The sequence below is a fragment of the Caloenas nicobarica genome, chromosome 5, assembly GCF_036013445.1.
Source record: "Caloenas nicobarica isolate bCalNic1 chromosome 5, bCalNic1.hap1, whole genome shotgun sequence".
Taxonomy (NCBI): domain Eukaryota; kingdom Metazoa; phylum Chordata; class Aves; order Columbiformes; family Columbidae; genus Caloenas; species Caloenas nicobarica.
In genome coordinates, this window is record NC_088249.1 from 12413097 (window position 1) to 12440389 (window position 27293).

At 41.9% G+C, this 27293-nt stretch overlaps 1 protein-coding gene and 1 long non-coding RNA gene across 2 annotated transcripts; one reads left to right on the plus strand and one right to left on the minus strand.

The window, feature by feature from the left end:
- YY1 (YY1 transcription factor) lies at window positions 1-24345 on the minus strand. The gene is made up of 5 exons (XM_065635363.1): window positions 23388-24345; window positions 13614-13776; window positions 4029-4089; window positions 1475-1633; window positions 1-356 (listed from the first exon to the last, which is right to left on the minus strand). Exons 1-5 carry the CDS (start codon window positions 24082-24084, stop codon window positions 174-176), a joined length of 1263 nt encoding a protein of 420 aa, XP_065491435.1. The 5' UTR covers window positions 24085-24345; the 3' UTR covers window positions 1-173.
- LOC135988957 (uncharacterized) lies at window positions 22449-27293 on the plus strand. The gene is made up of 2 exons (XR_010606254.1): window positions 22449-22601; window positions 25398-27293. It is a non-coding gene; the product is annotated as an uncharacterized LOC135988957 (long non-coding RNA).

Here is a 27293-nt window from a genome sequence, read left to right on the forward strand (position 1 = left end):
TTTTTTTTTTTTTTTTGCTTTTTATTTACTACTTATCAAAACATGTCCTTTAGGTTTGTAGGGTTCTTTTTTAAAATTCTTTCCTAGAAACAATATACAAAGGGGAGGCGTATTTATTTCCAATTCATTCTCCTGTAAGATGCTTTGAGTTCAAGAACTTTCTCCTCCAACTTTCACTGGTTGTTTTTGGCCTTAGCGTGTGTTAAGATGTGAGATTTCAGGTTAGTTGATTGCGCAAACTTCTTATTGCAGCCGTCGAATGGGCAAACATAGGGCCTGTCGCCAGTATGAATTCGCACATGTGTGCGTAAATTGAAGTCCAGTGAAAAACGCTTTCCACATCCTTCAAATGTACACTGTTGAAAGGAAAAGACAGACTCCATTAGCTACCAAAAAAGTCCTCGTTCCAATCACTGATTAGACAATATTATTCTTTAAATCACTAGATTGTACAAACATGAAGATTATCATAGGTGAAGCAGCAGGCATCACGTCTAAACTGCATTAAAAATAAAAATTAATACTTCAGGTTGTTTTACCATAATATTGTATCTATTTTCAAGGAGGTAAATAACTTTTAGCTTGCAAGCAAATGCTTTCACTAAAAATACCTTCTATGCATCTGAAACAGTATTTTGCTATGCTCTACTAGAAAACAGAAACAATTTTTCATGTCAGAATGTCCCACTTTCAGTGACAATTTGCAAAGATCTGCTTATTTTACCAGCTTTCCCTTTAAAATGGGCTTATAATACAATGGGCAGCATGTTTAACAGTAAATACTTATATCTACCACACAGCAGATCCAGCGTACACATCTAAGTGAATGCCTGAGGACTGCCAATCAAGTTTCTGGACTGATTTATTTTAAAGAGAAAAAAAATAATCAACAAAAAATGCTTATCTTAAGCATGTATTGGAGAACACAGGTATGCTCAAGACCATGAATACCTGTAAAAATTTATAAGCAGTATCATAGAAGTAGGCAGGGGACTTCTGGTGGCAGAAGCTCACATGACTTGATATGAACGGAAAGAGATTCAGTGACTACCATCATTTTGCTGAAAACTGATAAATACCCACTCCTGAAAATCAATATCATGAGTCAACTGAACAAACAGCCCAGAGCCTCAGCTGTCCACAAGTGCTATGTTGAAAAAATGAGGAGAAAGAAACATTCTCCTCATTCAGTAGTAACTGCAGACTTCATTTTTAAAGTGGGTAACTTTATATTTCAGGAGGTATCTCCCATGTATATACAATTCATTAATTTCTAAAAAAAGGCCACGGAAATAGTTAAACGATAGCCTAATTAGCTTAAGGCACTACTAGTTCTTAAGGTTATTGTTCAGTGCCTCATCCAATTTTTAGAAAAAACGTAGTATCCCTGAGATCATATGTGAGCTAAGTTACATTTACAGTATACGCGTTTACCAAATAAGTTGTGGTACTTATGTGTGGAGGTTAACAATACCTGAAAGGGTTTCTCTCCGGTATGAACTAGCTGATGTCGCTTTAGTTTTGAGCTCTCCACAAAGGCCTTGCCACATTCTGCACATACATGTACTCGAGGGCCATGAGTGTGCAGGTGCTTCCTCATGGCAGAGTTGTCCCTGAACATCTTTGTGCAGCCCTTAAAGAGAACAGTGAAACTCAATTAGTAGATAAGATAGCTCTGATAAAGAAGGTTTTCTCTGCTACAGTACAAGCATTTAGAATGTTTTTATATCCCAGATATTTTCTTAAAAGTTGGCCTTGAAAAGGAGACCCCTTAAATTTATTTTTAAAAGAGCAATACCAAGAAAACCAATCACTTGAAAGATGACAAAAAAAAATCCAAACAAAAAACCCCAAAACCCCCTCCTCACTTAGTATCATGAACCATGTGCAGTCAAATGAATAATAGGACAGTTTCATGGAGAAGATGCAGCTCTGATAGAAGCAAATGAATAAACCAAACTAAAGCACTTACAGTTTTAGGGTAACAAACAAACAAAGACAATTCGTGGATAGCTATGGTATATTCTTCAATGTGCTATATTCTCAGTACTACAGTACTATGTTATAGTCTCTAATATACCACAGATTAGTATGAATTTGTATGTGCCATCTCCCAACATTCTGTCCTCTTCCTTCTCATTCCTGAGAAGAAATGGAGCAAGTGGGTTTCCAGCAGGTAACAGCTTACAGAAACTACCTTGTCCAAACCGGCAGCAGCAATTGATCACTAACACCTGAGATACAAAGAGTTTGCCACTGCTTCTACAGTTTAAACCTACAAAGTGATACTGGGCAACTGAATAAGGTAGGAAAATCTCTGGGTTAGTGCCAACTTAAGCTAAAAGCAAGAGATACATAAACTCAGGTACAGCACCAGAAGTCTTAATCTGGGGTCCATGCTGCATTGACACAGGAATACTAATTTGATTCCGGAGTACACTTAAACCAGCAGCGAACTGGGGCTCTCTTTACCTAATCTTTCTATACCTTTTTTTCACCTTTTAGTGACAATCAACAGACGTCTATCCTATGTTTTACAAATGTCTTCCTCAAGGTTCAAAATCCCCCATAAAAGCCTATTAACAACTGAAAATTCTATCTGTACTCCAAGTGATGCTGTTTAAACTTACACTAGTCTACCAATGTCACCGTGTTATGAGGCATAAAATTTGACAAGAGAACCTAAAGGAACATTCCATTGACAATCTTAAATTCCACAGGCTTCCTCTTTGGAAATTACTTCTTTCAAAACCAAACAAACACATTTAAACATGCCTTATTTCTTAAAAACGGGGAAATGCCGCTTTCAAGAAGAGTTTTCTCTTCAGGCACTAGAATTTCTTTGGCTAATTTAAGAAGTGTTGTGCCACCATTCACTGCATGTAACAGAAATGGGTGGGGCAAAGCAGCACCAAAATAAACATATAATCAACTCTGTCTGCATTCATTTCAAAGTCCTTATTTGGCTCCAAGAAGAGAATATTTTTATTTTTTAAACTGAAGTAATAAATGCACGAAGCCTAGAAACACTAGAAGAGAGAAAATGGAAGTAAAGAATATTCTTTCTTTCCCCCTGTTGAGATGAAGTTGAGGCTATGAAAAAGTAAATCAAAGAAATGAAGGTATCACTCCTTGGTATTGTAAGGAGTAACTGTTCCTGGATCTCCACATACTATGTGTACTACAACAAAAACATGACACTTGTAGAATGCAAAGAACTGGAAATCAATATAAGCACAAAGAAGAATCCAGCAAACTCCTTAAACTATGGCTGTCAGAAAGAAGCCTTCTATTCATGGTCTCTCATGTGTGCTATTAGCTAACTGCTAATAGTATTTGCTTAGCCTCACACTTATCTAGACCAGAAGTCAGCAAGATTGTGTTTGTCTTTTTTCATGACAGACTCACTGAGCTAACGGAAGCTCTACAGAAGCTGGATAATGCAGTAAAGCTAGATGCTGCCAATCTAGGTGACTGGCAGCGTATTCAAGATAGAGGCTTCTCCACTACCAGTGGATCAGAATTGTATCTCCAAGATGCCTCTTTCTTTTCAAGGTGATGCACCTTCCAGCTCTGAGGAATGTAATTCGAAGTCTTCCAATAATGCAGACTTTGGCATCTGCACATAAATTGCTGATTCCTGATCTAGACCCCAAATCTGTCAGTTTCCAAGCAGAGGATATATAGATCTTAGAAACGTACTTTGAACAGCTTTCAGAACATTCTTTCAAGTATGTATTCTTGGGTGGCAGGAAATCACAACAGTAATACCAGCATGTTAGGGACTGTGCATCATGGTTACCAGAAGATTAGGGATGCACTAACCTTAAGACAAGGAATGGGAATAATATATTATTCAGTGAAAGGTTTGAAAGGAAGCTTCTAAAGAATGATAACTAAAACACAGTTAACTGAGTGCAGCCCATTAACACTAAGATATTTTAGTTATTCATTCTCAAGAAAAAACATCAATACGAAATTCTGGTCTATAAATTACTATCTACTCAGAAGCTGAGCACTGCACTTACTTTGTGAGGACAAGCTATCGTTCGTGGAGCATCATCTTCTTTAATTTTTCTTGGTTTCATTCTTAAAGAAAAAAAAAATAGCAGAAATGTTAATAGACAGCTCTTCTCTCATAACTACCTACACAATGTGCACATTTATTTGACAGTATTTCATGCATCAGTAGTATTCAGTTTAATATTTTTCAAAACATTCATAATAATATTAAAAGTATAATTTTTCATTTGGAAAGTTTAGCTTTTCCAGAAAGACCTCTAAAATACAAAATAACACATTTAATACTACCTTCTTAGTCTTTTGAATATATGGAAATAGAGGTTTTTTCCCTGATTTATACTAATTATAACTAGGAGGTTTTGTTTGAAAACTCAGTTTTGTTGTGCCAGTACCCATGTGGCCTATTTATCTTCACTTCCTCTCCATCCCTGCACCAACCCATGAAGGACAGAGTAGCCTCAATCATTCTTCAGTATTTTTACCACAGAAGACTTCAGAAGGAAACTCTACAGAAGCAAGGAAGGCAGGCAAGTTGTGGAATCTACATAGACAATGTAGACATCTGTTATAACCACAGAAACTGCAATTATTCTTACTTTAAGCTACTGTACGCATGGATTCCACTCTTGGCAACTGAGAAGCAATCATCTCTTTAGTCTAGGTTGCCGATATGGATCTTCACCACTACTTTATGGGCACCATTATTCCTTACTGACTATGTAAGGAGCCCAGCAAACTACTGCTTGCATGTGTTAGGTGTTTCATATTAAGACTCCCTGTCGAAAATTGTGTTAGAACAGTCCTGCCATAGCTGTCACCTGTCTAAATGTCAGAGAAGAGCCAGTTGTGTGGACATTATTCCAGGTAAGTACACTGCCCTTTTACTTATCTTTGTTTCTCAAACATGTAGTGCTGTCTTCAAAAAGAAACCTAAAAAGAAATGGCTTATCTCCGCCTTATGGTGGAGGTGGGTAGGTATAAATAAATGCACCTCATACAACTGGAGATTCCCTTAGATAAGTAATGATATTTTTGCACATTCCCAAACCTTGCTATAGAAGGAAGCTAGTCTGTTTGTCTGAGTTCCTGAATGACTCTTCCTGGTAATACAGTACAAGATAGTTCTGTATGACAAGATAGCTACATATCGTATCTGTTAAGTTAAACCAAAATTTTCTGGTATACTCTTTAGTCTCAAACAGATACGAGTGGCTTGAATTTAACAGAAGAATTAGAATTATCAGAATTGCTATTCTTAACATTAAGAAGTAGAAGAGTCTGTTCCTATCCAAGACAGTTTTAATCCCCATGAGTTCAGTTCCTGGAAACAGATACGGAAGGACAGGGTTGGGGAAGAGGTTTCCAAGTAGTGCAGACACATTTTTTTTATATGCATTTTTAATAATTGATCTGAGACTGGCTAAACAGCAACTTCTAAAAGTTCAAAATAATTCCCAAGAGCTCTAAGTAAAATAAGCTAAAAACCCTCCAATTTGACCACATAAGCATTTGTTGCTTTGCAGGCAGGGTCCAGCCACCTTTGGTACAGTCACACTCCTATGCATATGGCTGAAATCCACTGTTTCACCTGCCTCCTTTCACGTGGCCAGATGAGAGAGGACAGCAACAGAAGGCCTTGTGAGGCTGAATTAAGGCAAGAGCAGTGAAAAGCCTCCCTGAAAAGGCCTGGAGACTGGATCCAGGGAAATCTTCCTTACAGCTGCCAGTGGAGTCATATGTGATGGAGAAATCTTCTGTGGCTCTGTGGGGTATCATTTGTCCCTCAAACAATCTGACTCCTCTCAGTATTGCAGATGCAGCATAGTTCAAGTGATCATGTAGGGACTAAAGCACTTGACAGCCACTTCACAGACACAACATGAAACCCCAAGGATTTAGAGGCTGTATTTGTACTTTTCTCTAAGTGGATGCTTGGGAAACTCCTGCTGGCTCAGCATCTCCAGACTACACTGAATATGTACAGTGCTAAGCGAAGAACACTGCAGTCTCCTGCAGGGTTAAAAATACAGATGTGACAAAAATACAGAATCTGGAGAGCAACATATCCAACAATCCTCTCGCTCACAGATACTAACAACTCCTAGAAGACAGGTGTGAGGCATTCGTGTTGACAAAGCTCCTCTTGCACCATTGACAGCAGCATACCTAAACATTTCCTAAACGTAAAGGGAGAAACATCCTGAACACGGCAACCTAGATGTGTTTCTGTAAACCACCTTCTTTATTATCTTAATCTTCCTGATAACTTTTGCCAAGATTACAGAACAATTTAGATTACCTTATTGATTAGATTTATGTAATCCAATTATAATACAGAATGATTGTGCTTCATTTAGTTTACACAGCCTCTTTGAGTAAAGTACTCAAATCCAAACAAGTGACTGGGACTGACTGTCTGACTACACTCTCCAGTGAGGTTCTAAACAGAGTACTACAGGTACTAAGGCTGTAGGAAAATACACCAAAGCTTTCTTACAGTACCCCTGCAAAAAGCTTTCAACTACCTTTTGCATGGGATTCTCCTTATTATGTCTCTACAATTTTTACAACAGGAAAAGGCACAGAAATGAGCATCTGTTAAGCCAAATGGACACAAAGAAGAATCCTTTGACAAGACAGGACATGAGAGAACACGGTGTCATGGTTTAATGCCATTAGAGAATAAACACCCTTAAGGGACAAAGTTGGTGCCAAAAACACCTCCTTTACTTATAGCTCTGTCAGCTTGTTAAATGGTGGCTGACTCATTTCCCCCAGTCCCCAAAAAAATTCCTAGGCCCAAGATCTCTGTCCGTGACATCATCAGAATGAGCAAAATCACTATTGATCTGAAGTCTAAATTGACCACAGATAAAGGGAGAGACTAGACAGAAAAGGAATCACTAACAAGAGTAGCAGTAAATAGCTTTAGTGGGCAGTGCCTGCATTTCTTACCCTTAGTATAAGATCCCGCTGATCATCATGTTAAATCCTATTAATAACTGTTGTGTCTTGCCTCTGGTATTACGTCTATCTTTAGGAAAGAAATGTTGCAACAGCATCATCTCTAACAGGCTGCTGGAGTAGAGTAAGAGGGAAAATACAGTGGTTGGGAAGCTTTTAGATCAGTGTGGTCAGGAAGCTTGAGGAATCAATGCAGCTGAACCAGATGGTCAGACACTGGACAGACCGGAGCTTCAATATACACCTTTCATCATTCAGTTTAGTGTCTGAACAGGCATGTAACATTATGAGTGTCCATTCTGGAATAAACTGACTTTGTAATTTTCAAACTTTGTTTCTAAAGTGAGGAGTATCAGCTCAGCAGTATAGTTGAATGTAAAAAACATTCAGTCCCTACTGATCACGATATGACAATAAAGTTTAGTTAACAAGGGGCAGATTTTAAATCTTTTCATTTCTCCTGGAAGAATGGGAAGTCAGTAACTTAAGCTTAAAATGTACAACAAGATTGTGTATCAGCACAGGGTTCCACAGACTATTCCACAAAACAGAAGCAGATCCTTCAACAGGAAGAGGCAGCAAACAGTGTCCAGGTTATATCTCAGTGTCATAGGCAGTGAGAAGCTGTTGGGCCCATCATATACTTGGATTAAAGGCATAAGGGCACACACGCCTTGGCCACAGCTACAACAGATCATTTTGCCAAAAATGTCATCTTGCTCACAAGGCTGTGGAATCCATATGGACAATCACTCAAAGAAGAATTTGAAGACTTACATATTCAAACGTATTAGGGAAAAAAAAAAAAAAAATTGGTCTTACTTTAAAATTAACTTTCTGCAAAGGAGACCAGACTAGAACCTGGGCTGTTGATCTTAATTACACTGTTGCAGGTAGCTCTTGCTGGTGGTTAGACTTTTGGCTCCCACCCAGTAGAGCATCTCTACCAGCTCCATCCAAGTTTTCTTAGCCTGAAACATTAATCAAAAACGGAACTCTAACACATACCACTATTTAAAACAATTACAGACACACACGTCAATGCCTGGGTAGAACTTTTGAAATGGCTGCCTTTGCAGAAAGTCAATTTACATGGCAAGACCAGAATTTCCATTTTTGCAGTGAGTTTATATAGGCCATGCCTAGTAGTAGCAACTGCCTTTGGATCAAGGCACTGGGACACTGTGAATAAAGGCCAAGTCTGTTAACTTGTATTGGTGGGGTGGAGGGAGGGAATGGGGGACAGCAGAAGGAGCAGGAAGGTGTGCAACCCAATAGCTTCACAGAATGAGCTTCATAAAAGCACATTCTCTTATCCATGCATGAAGAAGATTGAGTGAAATCAGAGGTATTAAAACACTCAGTTACTCAAAATACAGCAAGCAACCCTGTCACCATGCAATATCAGAAAGTAACAGTTAACTCCCTCCTTTCATCTACCCAGCTGAATGGAAAGAACTGTACTTGACAGAACCAATCCCCACCCCAAACCCCTGTCAATCTCCACAACCTATTATCTTGGATATAGATGAAATTTTAGAAGTTAGCCACAGAAGCAGAGTTAAGGCTAGGAATAAAGGAAATCTATAAATCAAAAAACAACAGTATAGAGCTTCCCCCTTGTTCCACCATCTCCCTTTATTGCCTCTGTTAAACTTCTGTGTTCTCAAAGTCTTTCTTCTCCCTCTATACATAAATCTAACCTAAACAGCATTACTCTCTGTCTCAAGCAACTCTTCTGACACATCCTAGTGGTCCCTGATGATCAGCAGTGATATTCACCTGTAATGATGACCACATCCCTAAGTTAGGAGAGAAGGAAATTATTCTCTGTCAGTAATGTCACTGCCACTTCTGATCTGTTCCCTCACTCTGCCATTCCCCTTGCACTGCCCTGCTGAAACAGAAATAACATGAATGTCATGGCCCTACTGCAAGAATAATTTGTGCTGAAGACTCCTGAAACTGGCTGGACTGGTTTTTGGATAAATAGACAAAAGCGGAGTGGCACAAGGTGCCCTAGGAATCTATCTACAACCAAAGATAGATCACCATGCTTTGGTCACAGTTAGGTAGGAAAATGTCATAAAAAGTTCTCTTTCACTCCAACCTTCTGGCAAAATAATTACCAGTTCTGTTCCAGTTATGAAGGATATCATGTGTAAACAGAGAGTGACCTTTGCAGTGTGGTACAGAGCAAGAGATTTCCCCTTCCCCAGAACACCACTTTGGGTAAAGCAATTGTCAGTTCACTGCCCTTTAAGCTTCTCTGTAACAAGAACAAAAGCAGTGCGAAAGTGTATACCTTATAAAGAGGCCAAGTCATAAATCTAGGTGACCAGAATGCTTTGTCACTTTTAAGAAGGGTGTCTTGATTTCAAACTCAAATGCAGTTTCCTTTCCTTTGTTTTGGAAAGTGGATAGAAAAGAAGGGCAGTCCTCACAATGGCTCTCCTTCAGAAGAGGTACTAAGATGAGAAGATAAAGCCATGGAGAATAAAGTTCGTACCACTAGGACCCACCACTGCGCCAATTTCCCAGCTACAGCATATTCCTTTCTGATTTCTTAGTTCTGCTGATGTCTATATTCTGCTGTCTTTAGCCAGATCAGTCATGGATCTGTCTGGAAGGTAAGAGGGAAGGAGAGGAGGGAGCAGGAATATCCTTTCTAGTGGCTTTGTTTGAGAGAATTTGCCATAAGCACCAACTAGAAATATGGCTGCCGCTTTTCCAGGCTTTTATAGCCACGCAGTTATGATTTCTTCACAGCTAGCTACAGAATTATTTGCAATCAGTTTAAACTTGGATGAAACATTTTATTTCACTTGAAGGTATTTCCAGTATCCCGGTCAAAGGTATCAAATTAGAACATGGTAATTTATTAGGTTTTATTTCTTTCTTAGCAGATCATTTACAACTGATGTTTCACATTCTGGTATGATTGTGTAAGAGAAATCCAAAATTTTTGTAATTGCATTTTTAAAGCATACTAGAGAAAATGCATGAGTCCTACAATAGAACCAAATAATTTGTAAAAGGCAATAAATTACCCAACCAGGTATATAGTAATTTGTCTATGCATTACTGAACATGTCTTAATATTCTGACACACCTTGTTTATTCACAGTGTTTTCAATACTTTCAGAATGTACAAAAGCCTTTCCAGGAACAACTATAACAGTTCCAGTTAAAGGTTCCGCATTCCTGCTACATGACTCAACGACAAATGCATTAAAAAAGTAGCACAAAACAATCACATCACAAGGGACAGTACGACTGCTCACACTGCTAGTGCCACCTAGCTGCTGAGCAGCACTGGTCTCCACTGCAGATGCTCAACTACTGCTATCTTACACTTACTTTTTTTTTTTTGAAGGCTGCAAGAGCTCCAGGACTTCAAGCATCAAGTCCACCCCTGCCTTATCTCTCACTAAACAGACCATGATCAGAACTCCAGAACCCTGCCTGAAATCTGTTTCCAGTGGAATTCAAACTTTGCCCATTTAAACTTAACCTCAGAACTTTGTTCCTAAGAATTGTTGCAAATGTCTCAGCCAATTTATCCTTAATCAAAATAAGCTGCATGGTTATAAATAATGAATCTAGCCTGGTTTTGAGTAGCTAAAGTCTACAAATGTACAAGCTGTTTCAAAAAGATGGAACCAATTTCAAATCAGTGTGATTTCAAATTGGGTCCATCTTTTTAAACACCCTGTATAGTGAGATTCTTCCAACTACCTTAATTACAACAGGAAAGCAACCCAAAATAACTTGCTCTCAACAGTACAAAATACTTAGCATACAATTTTACTAGCCAGTGTGCACTGCACACAACTCTTTTTTTCAGGACATCAAACTACAAATTTGTTATTCAAAACCTTACTCTGAGCATGTGAAGCTACCTACTAAGTTTAAAAGTAATGGTTTCAACTTCACATGTTGCTCTAAGTTTTCAGAATACAGCTACTGAGAATTTCAAAATTATGACCAGTAATGCTTGAAACTTTTGGAGAACTTAACACTAAATAAACACATTATTCCAGCATGAACAGTAATCTTAGGACCCCCGAACCCAATTCCAGTACATATAAACCCAATTTTTTTCTTTTAGTTTGCCATGCAAGGTTTCTAATGATACCGCACACAGCCATCTGTATCAAGAATACCAGAAAAATCAGTATAAAAATAGGTTTGTAGATATCAGTGCCTGAATTCTTGTTATTATAGCTAAAAGAAGTTGGTTTAACATGCTTCACTGCAAGAGGACCAAGATCTTCACAAGCAACCTGCAAATTCGAATACGTCCATATTCTTCAGCCTCAGCTATACATAATCATTTAAGATCTAACATAAAACTAACACAGGTTTTTTTTTTTTTTTAAGGCAAGATTAGAAAGTTTGACAGTCATCAATTCTGATGAAGAAATCCAAAAACTTTTCTTAAAACAGAAGTAGTTTTTATGTATCTACAATTAAATTATCAGAACAATTCTTCATAGGTTTGGGGCAACTTGAAGATACTGCTAAAGGTGATGTCCTCATGCTGCTTACTCTACCACCATATATTTGTCTTATGACTGAAGTAGTTTATATCTCATCTGCTGTACAGAAATATATTAACAGAAAAGAGACTGTACATATAGAACTAAATCTTTCAATCATCTACAAATTCTAGCTCTAGAACTTCTTAGAACATTCTACCATGAATTTTAAAAAAAGTGGCAAATTTAAATTACTGCCAGCTGCCACTATTTTCTCAACAGAAAACTAACTAAAACCCAAAGATGCAGTACATTTTACAAGAAATGTGCAGGCAGATCTGATAGAAGCAATCTGGTCATTTCAAGAAGCCAAAATTCTGGCAAACATTTCAAGTATTGAAGCCAATCTTAAGAAAAATATTCAGTATTTGCATGGTGTATACCCTATGAGAAACTATTTAAACTTCCTACCAAATATAGATGTTCAGTAATTAAGTGTTTAATAGAACCAAAGGTTTCAGCACGTTTTAAAATGAGAATACCATTCTAAGCATATAATGAGCAGAAACATGGAACATCTTCTAATCAGAATATTATGTACACTCATAGTATCATTTAAATATTTGCTTTCACAAAAAATTGTATTAACCTTTCAGTAGATCTCGGAGGAAAACAACCATTTTGATCAACAATAGTTAAACAAGTAACAACAGCATCGGTAGCTAGAACCACCCACCATTTTATCTAAAATCCTCTTTTCAGTTGTTTGTGACATGTTTTTATACATTTCCAGATCAGATATCCTGAAGCAAGGAGAAAGCCCTGCAAAACTATCTTACTAGGAGCCTTCAAAATCCATAGTTCAATGACTTTACTGAAATAATTACGGAACAAGGCTGTGCTGGCAGTCCTCTGACAAAAACACACTGAAGAGCAGTAGAACAAGCTTGTAACAAGCAGATGCACACACTGGCCACCAAGACCCACCTAACCAAGAAGCCAGATCAGATCTCATCTCAACAGCCCCTGCCATCTAGCAACTAGCTGAAAAACTCATTGTTAAAAAAAAAAAAAAAAAGGCCTAATTCTCCCCCTACTAGCTAACCCAGGAAGTAAGAGTAACAACATCTGAACTTCTACCTGCTCTAAGTGTCAGAACTGTGCACCAGAGCTCTGAAGAAGAGCCAGCTGGTAACAAAATCATTTAAGTGAGTATAGCTTCATACATACATTTTGCTTTCAACGTGGGAAAAACTGATTCCAGCAGCTGCAGGAAGCTAACAGTTGTGCTCAAATATTTGGAGACACCAGCATTAATTCTGCCCATACACTGCACAGAGGAGTATGCCTTTGGCACATGCACACAAAGGGGACCAAGGAAATGCTGCGAAGGCGACCTTGATGTCACACCTTCCAGGTGCCCAAGCAGATGTCTCTGGTGGCCACTGGTTGCCCCAAGCACTTGGTACCAGAGTCAGAGGCTCTGTGGAGGGAGTGGGGAAGAGACATATGACACCCTGCAGAACCCCTCTATGTGAAAGGAAAAGTCACCTTGCAACTCAGGTCAATGTATTGACATGTAAACGAGTTACAATTCTGATTCACTAGAAGAAAATCCAAGCAGTATCAGTTACCGATTGTGAAACTGAAATTATCAGTGGCACTTGAAAGTGCAAGACATGTGACTCCATTAAAAAGAAGTTGAAGACCTTGAGCTTAAGCAGAAATAAGCTGGTGGAACAGCAAGCAGCTTTACAAACTAAATACTGTGTCTAGCTTTCTTGTACTAAACAACCTGAATGCAGCATTTCACTTGTCAGAGCCTTTGGTGCTGAAGAAACTATGACTACTCACATGCAAGATACATTCTGTCACGTTAAAAATGCAGCCTATCAATGTGTTTTGGTCCTGTCCTACCCAACAAGAAAAGACCAGAAGACATTGAAGTAGTCACTGTTGAATATAAAATCCAGTTATTTTAACACACTACCAGCTACTCTGTTCTGAACTAAGTCTCTTGTTTCAGATGTTTAAATGGAACAATAAGCCATACTAAATCTACCGGTTTTTTTTGCCAAGCAGTTTCATAATGAAACCAGTGAAAAGAAAAACATTTTAGTTTAAAGATCCTTTCTTCCTACTTACCTAGCAAATTCAGCCAGTTGTTTGGGGTCTGAGAGGTCAATGCCAGGTATTCCACCAGGAGGAAGTTTCTTCCCCGTCATGTACTCTGAGTAATCTGGAGGAGAATTCTCTCCAATGATCTGTTCTTCCACCACTGTTTCATGGTCAATATCTTTTTTATCATCTGAAATACACAAAATACTGAATTCAATACATACTAAAAGATCAAAACAGTATATAAGTTAAGCTGCATCTCAATACAAATTCGCTGTTACTGCACACTTAAAAGAACACACCGCACTTCCAAATTTCCACACTAATTGTGAAGAGCATCCATATAGTTACAGCATGAGGAACACAGTGAGTGAGGAAAAAAAGCAGAAGTCACATTTATTTAAACACAAACAAATAAGGAAATAAGTAGAACAATCCCATGACTGTTGGCTGCACCTGAAAGATAGTGCACTTTTCCTGAAACAATGCCTAAATATTTGATTCCCTTAACTTGTCCGAGACTACCCTCCACCATACCCACTTTGGATCTCAACAGCAGTCAGTAACCAAGTAAGCCTATCAGAGGAGCGACAGATACCTTAAGATACTAGGACTACTGATCTTTACTTCAGTCTTCAGACTTCCTTCACCTCCACAAGAAGTGTCACGGAGAGACAAGAAATTTAAAAATAATTGCTAATAGGCTTCAGCAACTGCCCATAAAATTAAAGTTTTTAAATACTTGCAGACAGGTCTAACAAAGGCAAAAAACCAAACAGCGTCTCCCTCCTAAGCGGGGGGGGTTTCTTCCTTCCGCTGCAGAGACCAGCCTAAGATCCTTCCCACTCTATTATGTAAACAGCAGATAGGGATCATTCAGAGCTTTGATCTGCAAGTCAGTTAAGATACTGCTGCTTTATCTGCTCTAGAGCTCCTCCTATGGATTTGTCCCCAAGGACTACAGTGAAATCAGGTGGAAGACCTGCTGTTGCTGTCTACTCACATTCAGACCTCAAAATATGCCAACACACAATGTTTTCTCTCTCCTCTTGCTATTTTATAATAGAAACCAGAGAGACACAAAGACGACAGAGAATGGAAACATCTACCTATGTTCCTCACTGCAGTGCTCACACCAGAAGGAAGACTCAGCACCAATCCTGTTTTCCACCCTCAAATAATCCTAGGACAACATATGTCTATATACAGTTGTAACTACCCAGCTAAATGTTAACAAACTTGCCACTATATTACTTCTCTTACTCTGTGTATGGGGGGAGCACATTCTGCAAATCACTTTATACACAAGAGGCTCTACAAAAATAACAGAAGTTTTATTTTACAGGTAGTGTTTAAGGAGTAGAAATACAAAGTGGTAGGACAGAAATAGTATTTTCCCGTTGTTTTTTTTTTAAAAAAAAAAAAAGACGCGGTAGGTGGTTTTTTTTCTCTTAAACAGAAATACAGGAAATAACATTATTCATTACTCAGTAACTTAGGTTAGAAAAGAGAAGACAAGATACAGGCAAATAAAAGAAATATACTAAGGACAAATTTCTATCCAATTTGTAATGCCTGCTTTAATGTTTGCCACTGAGCTATTTCTAGAAATGTTACTGCTAGCTTGGTGTTTAATCTGATCTACCAGATCAAATAGCAGTTCATGTATACGTTCCATGGTGAAAGAGGAAAATAGCCTCCAACACTGCGAAGACAGGAGCGGTAATAAGAAATTACTATCTGCAGCATTAGACCGGAAATAAACTACAAAATTGACTATTTGCACAATTTTTTAATTCTAATCTAGTTTTCCACTCACCACCCTAGCTTTCAGTATTTGCCAGTGCTTTAAAGAAAGCACGTGAATTTACCTAAAGCAAGGATTATATGCTAAGTTTTACAGCACCTGCAGGAGTTACAAATTCAAGTCAATAAACGTCCAATTTGGCAACGATTTGTTCTTCCAAATAAAAGCTTGAGAACAGATATTTATGATTGCCTACACAGGCAGAAAAGACATTCTGAAGCTCAGAAGAACACAGAACTTCCAGAAAGCTAAAAGCAATACCTTGTCCATGCTGTAAACTAGAATGACTTCAGCTGCCTTCAATTTAGTCATTTCAACAGTCACTCAGAACTTCCAGTTTGACTGTTTGACGACATTCATAAAAGAAACAAGTTTCATTTCCTGCCTCAGATCAGATGCATGAGTCAGCAGGGAAATTTTGTATACATTCCGTAAGATCTTTCCTTCCCTAGTGTAAATGCTTGCTACTCCACCATATTTCTTGCTGTTTGAGGGCCAAACTGAAAGCCTTCGGTGCCTTTGCTTCCCAAAAGCCTGCCAACAGAAATCAATGCCATGGCTATTCAATTCCACAGGCTACTCAAGTAAAACATGAAAAACTATGAACATATTGCTTTTATATAGTAGAAAAATAAGAAAAAGTATCTCTCAAAATATTGACAGTTATGTGAAAATAAAAAACAATCAAATTTTCCTATACCAAAACACCTGTATCTCTACAGCAGCACATACCTGCAGTTTTAAAAACTCTTTCAAACCAAAACAGACTAAAACAACAACATACAAAACATTTACCTTAAAGCGTTATGTCAGGCTAACATCCCTCAAAATAGAAGAGCTGGTTCACACCAGAAGTCAAACACTTTTGAAAAAGTAGCAGCAGACTCGCTCTTTAGTACCCAGACCATCTTGCGACATTATCAACTCATTGAAAGAAAAACAAACAAACAAATCAACCAACCCACCCTAACAAAAAAAAAAAAAAAAGGCAAGAAACCACCACACACACTTCTTTGGAAAAACTTTACCACTGTCCTCTATGCACAAATTCATCACAAGTTTGTGATCCTCTACAAACCTGGACTTAGGCAGCTCAAAGTTTGGAGGCTGAAGTCCAAGGAAACTTTCACTCAGACTGCCAGGTTAACTGATATCCTCATTGCAAACAGGACAAGTTGACTGCTTGTTGTTTTCTGCCTTCAAGCAAGTCGTGGTGCAACTACCGCAAATTTATTTCCCCCTTTTCCTCTCATGAGGCATTAGAAAAATCAAACACACTGCATCCAAAGCAAAGCAGGACAGAGACACAACCCTGAAATTCTGGTGACACCTCTGGAGAAACATAGTACAAATAAGGCACGATAACTCTGTGCAGTTTATGCCCACACTAAGTTAATCTGGATGCCACCCATGCAAGCTAAATACTGATGGAGCCAGGGAACCAGCCAGGAAAACGAAATTAACTGCTGTATACTATCTGATCCGCCTTAGTTTGACCCTTAAAGCCCCTTGAGAATACAGCAGACTCAAAGCATTCTGTTTAAGTGTGTATTTAGCACTATTCTTATAGATCTAGTGCAGCTTTTTGTAAGAAACTTGCAACATTATATTAGTCCTGTCTTCTTAAAGATATTGAAGATCTGAATGCATGTCAATTAGTAAATCACTTTCTCTTCACAAAAGCATGCACTGCCAGTCACTGCAACAATTATCTCATGAAGCTGTAAAATACAGATTTGTTAGACACCACAGATATATATATATATATATATGCCTCTCCCCCCATTCTTCTATGCCCAATTACATTAGGATACTTAGACTAAATTCGGTTGTTCTATGTACCTGTTCAGGACATACTCAAACAAATCATGTTCAGTGCCCTTCCATTTGCACTTCTCTCATGCCCTATATAAAGGCAATACACATCTTGAAGTGGATTAACTTCTGTACTTCAAAGCAAACAAGTCAAACTTTTTTTTACTAAGAACAGTCAAAGTTCAACATTTTGGCCAGCCATACCTTTTGACTGCCACTTAAAACATATTTCTACTGGTGAAATTTAAAAAAGTTTTAAGAGTTTCAAGCCCAAGTACCAACTGAAGTAGAAAGAAGACATTACTGTGATAAAACTAGTAACGGCAGATTCCATGCAACAGATCAACAACAAAACATGGTAGAATCTGTTTCCCAAGACTGTGTTATCTTTTGCTCTTATTACTACACTTTCTCCATCTCTTTCAGCCCTTCTGTTGCACAGAAAATCCATCCACCTCAGAACTCTATTATTTCATGCATTTCTAGAATAGTAGCTAGCTCCAGCTGACATCTCTGGAACTCCACAGCTTTATAAGATGACCCCTTAACTCTCAACCCAAGAAGCGCTATCAGTATTTCCACTCCAGTTATTCTTGATTTTAGCCACTTCTAGATCCCTAAATCCCTAAGCCATCCTCCTCTCCTATTACAGAGCAAGGAGAACATATTTTTCAGTTTTCCTCTGTGGAAAATAAGGAGTACAAAAGGGAACTCAGAAGGTAGCAAAGCAATGAGACCTATAGCTTCCTCCCCAAGGTACAAAGTTAAAAGATATTTTGCTTATCAACTAAAATGATGAACAACATTACGCTTAAATTTTCTTTTTTATGATCACATGGTTAAACACATTTGTTTTTAGGAACAGCTGAAATGCAATTACATCATGAAGTATGTATTCGGCAACTGTGCAGCACCACGGTACTGTGGTAACAGCTTGGTTATTGCTACTACACTGCAGTCTCCTCAGACAAATCAGCGCATTGGTCACGTTTGGAAGCAAAGAACCTTAATTAGTTTGTTAAATAACACAGTTATTTAGCAGCCACTTCTGAGTGTTAAACTCCATTTTGCACAGTATGTCATTTTTTAATCTAATTGGCTGCCAGGTTACTTTTCCTCTGGTGTGCCTTGCACACAGACAGAGAACAGGTTCTTCTTTCCCTGTGTCACCCATCTCTTATTTCACATCACTGAGATATGAACTGACAAAAACCACTGCATATATCAATAGTCACCACCTGACTTCAACATTTATGAGACACTGTGCAGAAGCGCTATGACCTTCTGAATCATCAGCACACAAGTGACATGGACCTCTCAGGGAAGGCTCCAATAGTAAGTCAGAGGATTCTAGTTTGAAGTTGAGCTGAGAGGTCACTTAACTGAGATATTTTAAGTGATTAGCCACATCCCTGTATTTGACTTTCAAAACTACAAAGATATTTAAAACAGCTGCAGGAAAATATCTACCTTATCCTCTAAGGTTTGCTGGCAAAAATGTCAGTGAAGACTCAGCACTTACGGATACCAAAAGTCTATACCGTTGTCTTAATCAGAGTCAGAAACAGATTATCATCTTAATATTTTAAAGGAACCAGGCAATGACTTACTTTCTGCCCCCATTATGTAAAACTTTCATGTAAGAAGCTGATTACCTATCCATCATTGCAAAGAGTTTTGGCCATCTTTGATACAGGCCCACAAACAGACTAAATGACTTGTCTATCTTTTACACTATGCAAGACAACTAGTCAGACAGCAGATGCTTAATTCCTCTCACCCCTGCAATCTGATAAAGTTAAATGAAAACTCTTCCATTTTTAAGACATTAAAAGTTTTTTTTAAAGAGGTTTTAAAGAACCTTCTAGAAACCTAGCATGAACCCCGAGCTTCCAAATATGGGCCCACACACAGGCTTCCTGGATTATCAAGAATCATTTCCAAATCATACATGTAACTTCTACATCTCTGTCTTTTCCATCTAGGAATAGGAGACTTGAGCAGTTTAACATGTGTGGGCAATGTTTAGTTTGGTTGTTCTATTTCAGCCCCAAGCTTGCAGACTATCTACACTATTTTAAACCCACACCTATTTCAGGTTTGAAAGCTTGACAGATTCAAGGATCATTACTTAGAAGCAGATGTAGTTACACTAATATATTTTTCCCTGTTAAAATTAAGCTCCAGCTACTTCAAATTCCAGCATTTGACGGAGCCAGCATTTCAGCTCCACCTTCCCAAATGCTCCTGCATCTAAGAATCAGTTTTGCAAGCACAGTCTCACAAAGTGATTTCTAATGATCCTTTCCCCCATCACCATTGTGTACCCAACCTGGAGACAGTCACTGAAGAGGATGATTCAAGTTGAACCTAGCAAAGCCACAAATAAATTCCACTTAATAAAAACCAATTTTCCTAGCACAAATTGGGGCACCTCACTTAGAGAGCTCTATTAACTATATATAATTTTTCTAAATCCAATACAGGATACCCCAAAGAAAATAATCAGGATAGATATTAGACAGTATAGAGAAAATACAACAAAGGAACATGACACACCATATACACCTCTCCAACCCTTTCAGAAAATAGAATGTCCTTCTTTGTTCAGTTCTTATTTTCACACATGAAGAAAGACAAATAATTCCATTCTGAAGATCTGGAAAAGTAATCTGAACTAGAACAAAGCATTCCTGGTCCAAACTAAACACTTTAATTAAAGTAATCATAGGTCACAAGTTTGATATCACCATAGATACCAAGGTGATAAGAGAAGTTATGGTAAGTCTAAACCGTTGCCAACAACAGTACTGCAACTTCTAAGTAGCCACATAACAAGACAAGGATTGAGTAGTCCCTTTTAACCACATTGCTATATATTTCATGGATTATTTCTACACATTCCAAGAGGTGCTACCAGACATGTTATACTCATTTATGGATAAAGACTTTGATTGACTAAATTGGGTACCACCTGTGTACAAACTAATACAGCCGCACTAGAAAATAGTAACCAGTAATTAATTCGCATTGTCTTCCCACACTGTGGTGAGTACAGTGCCCTTGTTCCCAGTTCAAATACCCATGAACAGCAACATAGGGCTCATTATTTTATCCTGATGCATGGCCTTATTTACTATTCATCTTTTGATAAACTTTTTGCTAAGCATTTAAACTAAATAGTCAATTACATCAGTGTGCAAGCAGTCTTTAATTATGTCAAGAAACAGAGGCAAAACTACTGTCTTTGTTCAAAATACAGTATGCCAAATTCTGTAGGGAAATGTTAGCACAACTACCCTTTTGCAAGCCAGTAGTTCGTTCTGTTGGTTGGTTTTTGGGTTATTTTCCCCGTCAGTTTTGCTTCTTTGGGAATTTTTCTGGCAACTGTTCCCTCTCTAAAATTTCAGAAAACAGACAATTAAGTCCCAGCGTTTAACCACTTCAGACCATAAAAACCTATCCAATAGGCTCAGTAAAACTTCACAGTACTCTTAACTGAGCGGGTTATCACCAAAGGCTGTTTGAAGCGGGATGGGGGGGATGTGGATGTATGCACACAAGCACACAGGGAGGGGAGGTAATATTTTAATACTTCAATTTTACCTATATATTTTGTGATTTTGCTTTTGGGGGGCTTTTTTGGCATTAGAAGTCTAGTCAGAATAGATACTCTGCATCATAGATATAATTGAGTTGAATGTAGCAATGCAATTCAATCTCCAGTAAATTACAAATGGATATAACTCCCACTGAGCTTGCATGGTCATGCTCATAAAGAACAAAACCACTGAAATCAATAGGGCTACCCTTATATAAAAGTTGTGTATGTGGAAAGAGAATCAAGTGAATCGATTACACACATGCTTCACTTCAGCCAAGTAATAATCAGCATGCAGAAGCTCTAAGGAAGCATCCTGTCAGGCACTGTCAATTTCAGAGTGCAAATGCATGCTAGAAATTGTCAATTGATCTCAGCAAGGTCCAGTATCCTGCCAGGTCATGAGTCATACATCTACTCGCATTCAGCTATCTTAGGTAGCTTCCACAAACCAGAAGACTACATTAGTTTCTATTATCTTTTATCTTTCTTGGATGGTCAATTCTAAGGGAAGGAAAAAAAAAAGTGGATTTAATTCAGGTTTCATACAACAATACACAGAAGCATACAGAACCCCATTTTCCTAAACAGTATTTGTGAAACTCCTGAATGAGAGTTCTTTGTTCATCAATGGGCAGGGAACTTCAGTTAGACTCACTGGGCTGTCAACAGAGTATATAGCAGCAGAAGCACCATAAACTCTATCAAACTTGACAAGTAATCACCTATACTTAAAAAGGGAGTAAAAATCAGTATCACCATTCTTTCCACCTTTTCAGACAACAGAATTCAGCCATTCAATACATTTTCCCTTCAACACTCCCCTTTCTAACGACTACTTGTCATTCACAAACATCACAGAGGTGAAACACTTCAGACAACACGAGAAGCTTAAAGAGTATGTTTATCCTACTGGACTCTTTAAAAATTCAAAAGAGCACAAAAACTATGACATGCAAGATAGATTACCAACCTACTAGTCAAAGACCACACACCAATTTAAATATTACACGAACTGATACTATTTGACTGCTTTTTCACACTTTCATAACTTCAGCATAGAACTTTGACTACAGAGCCTAGTTTCCAGTAATATATTTTTTGTAAAAAGGAAAAAATAAACCAAAAAAAACCCCCTGTGTGCCACAAGTAACACTCTTCTGCTGACCAAAAAGACTCTTCCTCACATATTTAAATGGAAAGTATCCGAAAATCGCGGCAGATAAAATAAGGCAGAAGGGCAGGTGGACATCAGGTTTATTCCGAGCCCTACAGATACTAACCTTCACAAGATTTTATCCCCTCTAAGAGCCACTCTCACAAAGAAACCGCACAATTCCTCAAAAAAACAAACAAAAAAACCCAACAAAAAAACCAAACAATTCCACACAATACAGATTCCGCAGGCCTATTTAAAAACCCTATTTAAAGCTTTAGACCTCGCCGAGGAAAAGCTGAACGGTCTCCGAGCTTCGACCCGAAATTGCTCCTTTCCTCCCCGCCGTTCCCCGGGACGCAGGTCTGCCTCCGGAGCGAGGAGCCACCCCTCCGGGCTGTCAGAGCCGGGCTCCTGACAAGGGGGCTTCCGAAGGGCCGGTTGTTTGTGGCCGCCCCCTCCCCGCCAGCGAGAGGCGGCCAAACACCGGCCCCCGCGGGGGCGATGAGGCGCTTCCCCCTGGCCGGCACCGCCGGCTTGGGGCAGGGACGCCCCACCCACACCCCGCCTGGCTACCACAGCGGGTCGGTGCCGGGCGGCCCCCGGGCTCATCCCCACCGGGCGAGCAGTGAAACGGTATTTCGGGGAGACGGCCGTCCCGGGGCCGGGGAGCGCCGGCGGGGCGGGCGGCGCTGGGGCGGGCGGCTCTCCCCCCGCACATAACGGTCACGGCCCAGAGCACACGCCTCATCCGGGGACGCCGCCCGCGTTCAGCATTAAAATGCGGCCCAATGGGGCGGCGGGTGCGCGGCGGCGGCAGCGCGGGAGGGTGGGCAACGGCAGACGGGGAGCCGGCCAGGCAGCGGCGGCCAGGCAGGGGAGGCGGGCCGGCCAGGAGCCGGGGGAGAAGGAGGACAGAGGGCGACGGGAGACGGCGGCCGAGGCAGGGAAGGACGAGGGGCAGGCAGGGAGCGAGCGAGGGACGGGGCGCCGCGGGGAGCGACGGCGGCGGCGGCGGGGCGGGGACGGGGGGGAGAAGCGAGGAGGCTGGGTTCGCCCCGCACCCTGTGCCCGCCCGCACACCCCGCCTCCCCCTGCTGCAGAAACTACGCCATTGCGGCCTAGTCCTGGAGCCAGCGGCGCGCTGCCTCCCTCTCGCACTCCCCTCAGCCGCCGCCATCTTGGCGGCCGCCGCCATCTTTCCTTCCCCCCGCCGGAGCCGGGCAGGAGCAGCGGCGGCAGCAGCGCAGACCCCGCCATCTTTTCGGGGAGCCGCCATACTTGCCCTGGCGATGAACATGGCGGCGCCCATCACACACATCAAAACATGGCCTCCCTTCAAAACAAAACTGTCCGAGGCGAACCGGGCAGCCGCCGGCGTGGCCTGGGGCCCGGGGAGGGAGGGGTCCGGCGCGTACTTACCCGAGGCCCACATGGTGACCGAGAACTCCCCCTCCAGGGTCTTGATCTGCACCTGCTTCTGCTCCCATTTCCTGCCGCCGCCGCCCTCGGCCCCGCCGCCGCCTCCCCCGCTCAGGTAACTCTTCTTGCTGCTCTTCTTGCCGCTGCCGCCCTTCTTAACGCGGCCTCCTCCGCCGGCCGAGGAGGAACCGCCACCTCCGCTCTTGCTACCGGCGGCGGCCACAGTGACCAGGGTCTGCTCGATGTACTCGTCCTCCCCGGCGGGGGCCGGCACCGGGATGAGGATCTGGTCCTCAAAGCCGTCGTCGGCCCGTAGTCCGTCCGAGTCGTCTCCCCCTACCACCTCCTCGCGGGTCTGCACCAGGATCACCTCCTGGTGGTGATGGTGCAGATGGAGCTGTCCCCCGCCGCCGCCGGCCGCGCCGCCGCCCGCTCCGCTGGGGTCCCCGTCCGAGACCAGCGGCTGCAGCGCGATCATGGGCTGGTGGTGGTGGTAGTGATGGGGCGGGTGGTGCGGGCCGCACTCCTCGCAGCACTCGTCCTCTTCCTCCTCCTCCTCGTCCTCCTCGCCGCCCACCACGGTGGTCTCGATGGTCTCCACCGGAATGGTCTCCACCTCGATCTCGTGCAGCTCCACGATCTCGGCCGGCATCTCCGAGCCGTCCGTGGCGATGTACAGGGTGTCTCCCGAGGCCATGGCGGGGCGAGGGGGGAACAGAGCTCCACGGGAGGCGAGGGGGCTCCGGTCCGCTCCCCTCGGCGGATGGTAGGGCTCGGGCTCCTTTCGCTTCCCCTCCTTCTTCTCCTCCTCCTCCTCCCCCTTCCACACAAACACCAGCTCCTCGCAGCCAGCGAGAGGGAGGCAGCCAGCCGCCAAATCCCGGCTACGCTCCCTCGCGAGACTGCCGCTGCTGCCGCCGAGACGGACCCCAGCCCCGGGAGGCCGCTGCCGCCGGGACCCGCCCCCCCCGCCGCCAAGCGGCCAATCGCACCGCCCGCCGCACCCACGGCTCACCCAGGCGAGCGAAGCAGCCTACGGGGGCACGCCGTGCCGCAGCGGCCCGCCTCCATTTACTGCCGCCGGCCTATCAAAGGGCGCTGCGAATGCACAGCGCGCCTCCCGGCGCCGAGCGGCCAATCGGCCGGCGGCCGTGTCACCCCTCTCCGGTCCAGCTCGCCCCTCCCTTTCCTTTTCGCCCCGCCCCGCGCGGAAGCACCGCCCCGGCCCGGCGCTCCCTCCTCTCCCCCACCGGGGTCAGGCGCTTTTCTGGCCGTACGCGCTGCTGCCGGCGGTGGCCGGGTGCGCTCCCTGAGGCACCGCCAGGGGGCGCGCTAGCAGCCCGCCCGTTAACGGTCGGAGCGCGCGGCCCGTGGGCGACCGGTGTGCGCGCGCGGCCCGGCTGCCGGCCCGAGCGGGGCGCGCGCCGCCTCCCGCTGGCCCCCGCGCGCCCCGGGTTCCCGCGCCGGGTTCCCGCCCCGCAGCGCGTCCGGCCCCGGTGCAGCCGGCCCGGGGCCCGGCCCTGCCCTGCGGCCGCGGGCTGTCGGCGGGGTCCCGGCGCGGGCCGGGCGGGCGGCGTGCCCCAGCGGAGCGCCGGGCTCGGCCCTCGCAGTCACCGGAGACGTGTCGGAGAGGCGAGCGGCGGGATCGGCGTGTTTGACAACAGAGCTGCTATTGACGCTTAGGAATTTTTATCTCCTCTCCCTGCTTTTTATTTTCGGGTCAGCAGTGGGTGTGGCCCAGCGGTTCCCTGCGGACCGGGGCTCAGCCGAGCCGTTGGCTCCCGCTCCGCGCCGGTGACAGCGAGAACACGGGTCTGAAGCCGCAGCCAGTGGCGGGACCGGTAGCCAAGTTCATGAACTCGGTTACCCAGGCGCAGAGTTTAAAATAAGCGACACATTGTAATTCAATCACCGCTCAAAATTCCAGTACGTGAAGTGATCCCCTGATTTCAAATATAATTATCGAGTGTAGATATTTGCCTTAATTATTAACACATCTCTCTATCCCAGAACTCCCTTGCTCACCAAAAACCCTCGACCAACAGCAAAACATTTTATGGCTTGCAAATGCAGCAGCTTTCTGCTCCGGTCACACTGCACTGGCTTCCCCTTCTGCCAACCGCCACAGGACGTTCTCACCCCGCCAAGGAACTTCCCCGAGGGAAAAATACCGCTCCTCAGTAGTGCCTTCACTCCAAGGTGAATGTACTGTGAAGTCTGCAGAAGTTTAAATTTGGGGGAAAAAAAAAAAAAAGTTTGGTTTATGTGAAATAAATTAGACACTACCGAATGCGAGGATGTTGAAACAGTTTAAAGCCTTGTAGGCCTTCTGTACTCATTACAAGATGATCTCCTTTTCCTCATTCCTTCTTATTTTTTCTCTTACCACCACTTTTCCTTCCCCTTATATGTTAAGCTACTATTAACTACCAGTGCAGATTTGGTTTACGTATTTCTGAGACCGTTGCAAGTATACATTCCATTTTTATCTTCATTTCTCACTACACCACTGCTTTGCTTGCTCATATCCCAAATTGCCATGATATAAAAACTGATAAAAGATTCCTGCTAGGAAAGACTTTCTTCTTCTGCCTCAGCATCAAGTGTTTTCAAAGTTAGTCTAGTCCAAGTCTCAAGACAGCAATACTGAGCTCTGGGCTAATGACGAGATTAAGAAATCATTTCCTATTAAGTATCAGAAATAGCAACAAATTTACTTAACTTGTGATCGGGGAATTCTTTCTCTCCAATCACACTCAGCACGCCCATTTTAACAAACTACAAGATGTAGTTTATCATTGCAAAATTCTCATAAACAGAAGGGCTATATTTAGATCCTGTAGAGAGGTTTCCAGACTGTTACATATAAATTCTGCCCCTCTGTCTATAGTTGGAAAGGCAAATGTAACAGTGTGGGGAAAAATAATGCCTGTATCTTTTTAAAAATAAGAATATTTCAAAATTAGGATGAAGTCTCCCTTGTCCCATAGTAAAAGTTAAATATAATTTAAAAAATGGTGAGCCATTATGGAGTTGGGGAGGGGGAAGTTGTTTGGTTTTTTTGTTGTTGTTTTGGTTTGGGGTTTTTTGTTTTGTTGTTGGTTGGTTGGTTGGGGTTTTTTTTAGGAAAAATGCACAATTCCTTCATACTTTTTATTCTAAGCTTGCATTGACTAAGTGTTAATGTCACCTATGTGTTAGACATGCACTTCATCCTGCTCCTGAATTCCTACCAGACCTGCCATTGACTTCAGAGCAAGTGGGATTGGGCCCTGAGCTGGTTATTCTGGGTCAAGGTCTTTTTTGGTGTTAATGTAAATGAGCTTTGTCAAACATAGGAACAAAGACATGAGTCTCTCTTATTTATCAATATAAAATTTTTGGTCAAGGTCAATAGTTTAACAATTTTGTATAACCCCATTTCATTTTTGTGTTCTTACTGTGAACAAGAATATAATTTTGGACAGAAAAGGCACTTTTAAGTTTATAAGCATCGGAACCACTTTATTTTGAATATTGCAAGTGTTTTATCCATTATACACTTTGTCCTGAATGAGATTATTTGCTTAACTAGTATGTGATTATTTTTCAGTAACTGTGAAGATTAGACATACATATTTTTTCCAACTGCTTGATGAGAGAAAAATACAGCAACAAGCAAAAATCAAGATGTGAAAGCTGCCCAATAAAAAAAAAGGTGTTTAAAAGAGAACATTGTCCTCTGTCCAAATAGCAGCAGAAGTTACTCTTGTGATAATCTCTTGTCTTCCTGCCCTACTCACCCCATTACTCTACCCCATCCTCAGAACTCCAGCTTGTTTCCTACCCACGTTTAAAAAGTGAGGGGAAAAACAATTTAAGAAATGTAAAACCTTCCATTGGGAATAAAAGTTCTTTTTCAGCTTC

Excerpts from the sequence above, each read along its gene's own strand:
- YY1 (XM_065635363.1), bottom strand. The coding sequence starts at position 24,084 with ATGGCCTCGGGAGACACCCTGTACATCGCCACGGACGGCTCGGAGATG. Across the intron at positions 1,634-4,028 it reads CGATAGCTTGTCCTCACAAA|GGCTGCACAAAGATGTTCAG; the intron begins GTAAGTGCAGTG and ends GTTCTCTTTAAG. Across the intron at positions 357-1,474 it reads CCGGAGAGAAACCCTTTCAG|TGTACATTTGAAGGATGTGG; the intron begins GTATTGTTAACC and ends TCCTTTCAACAG.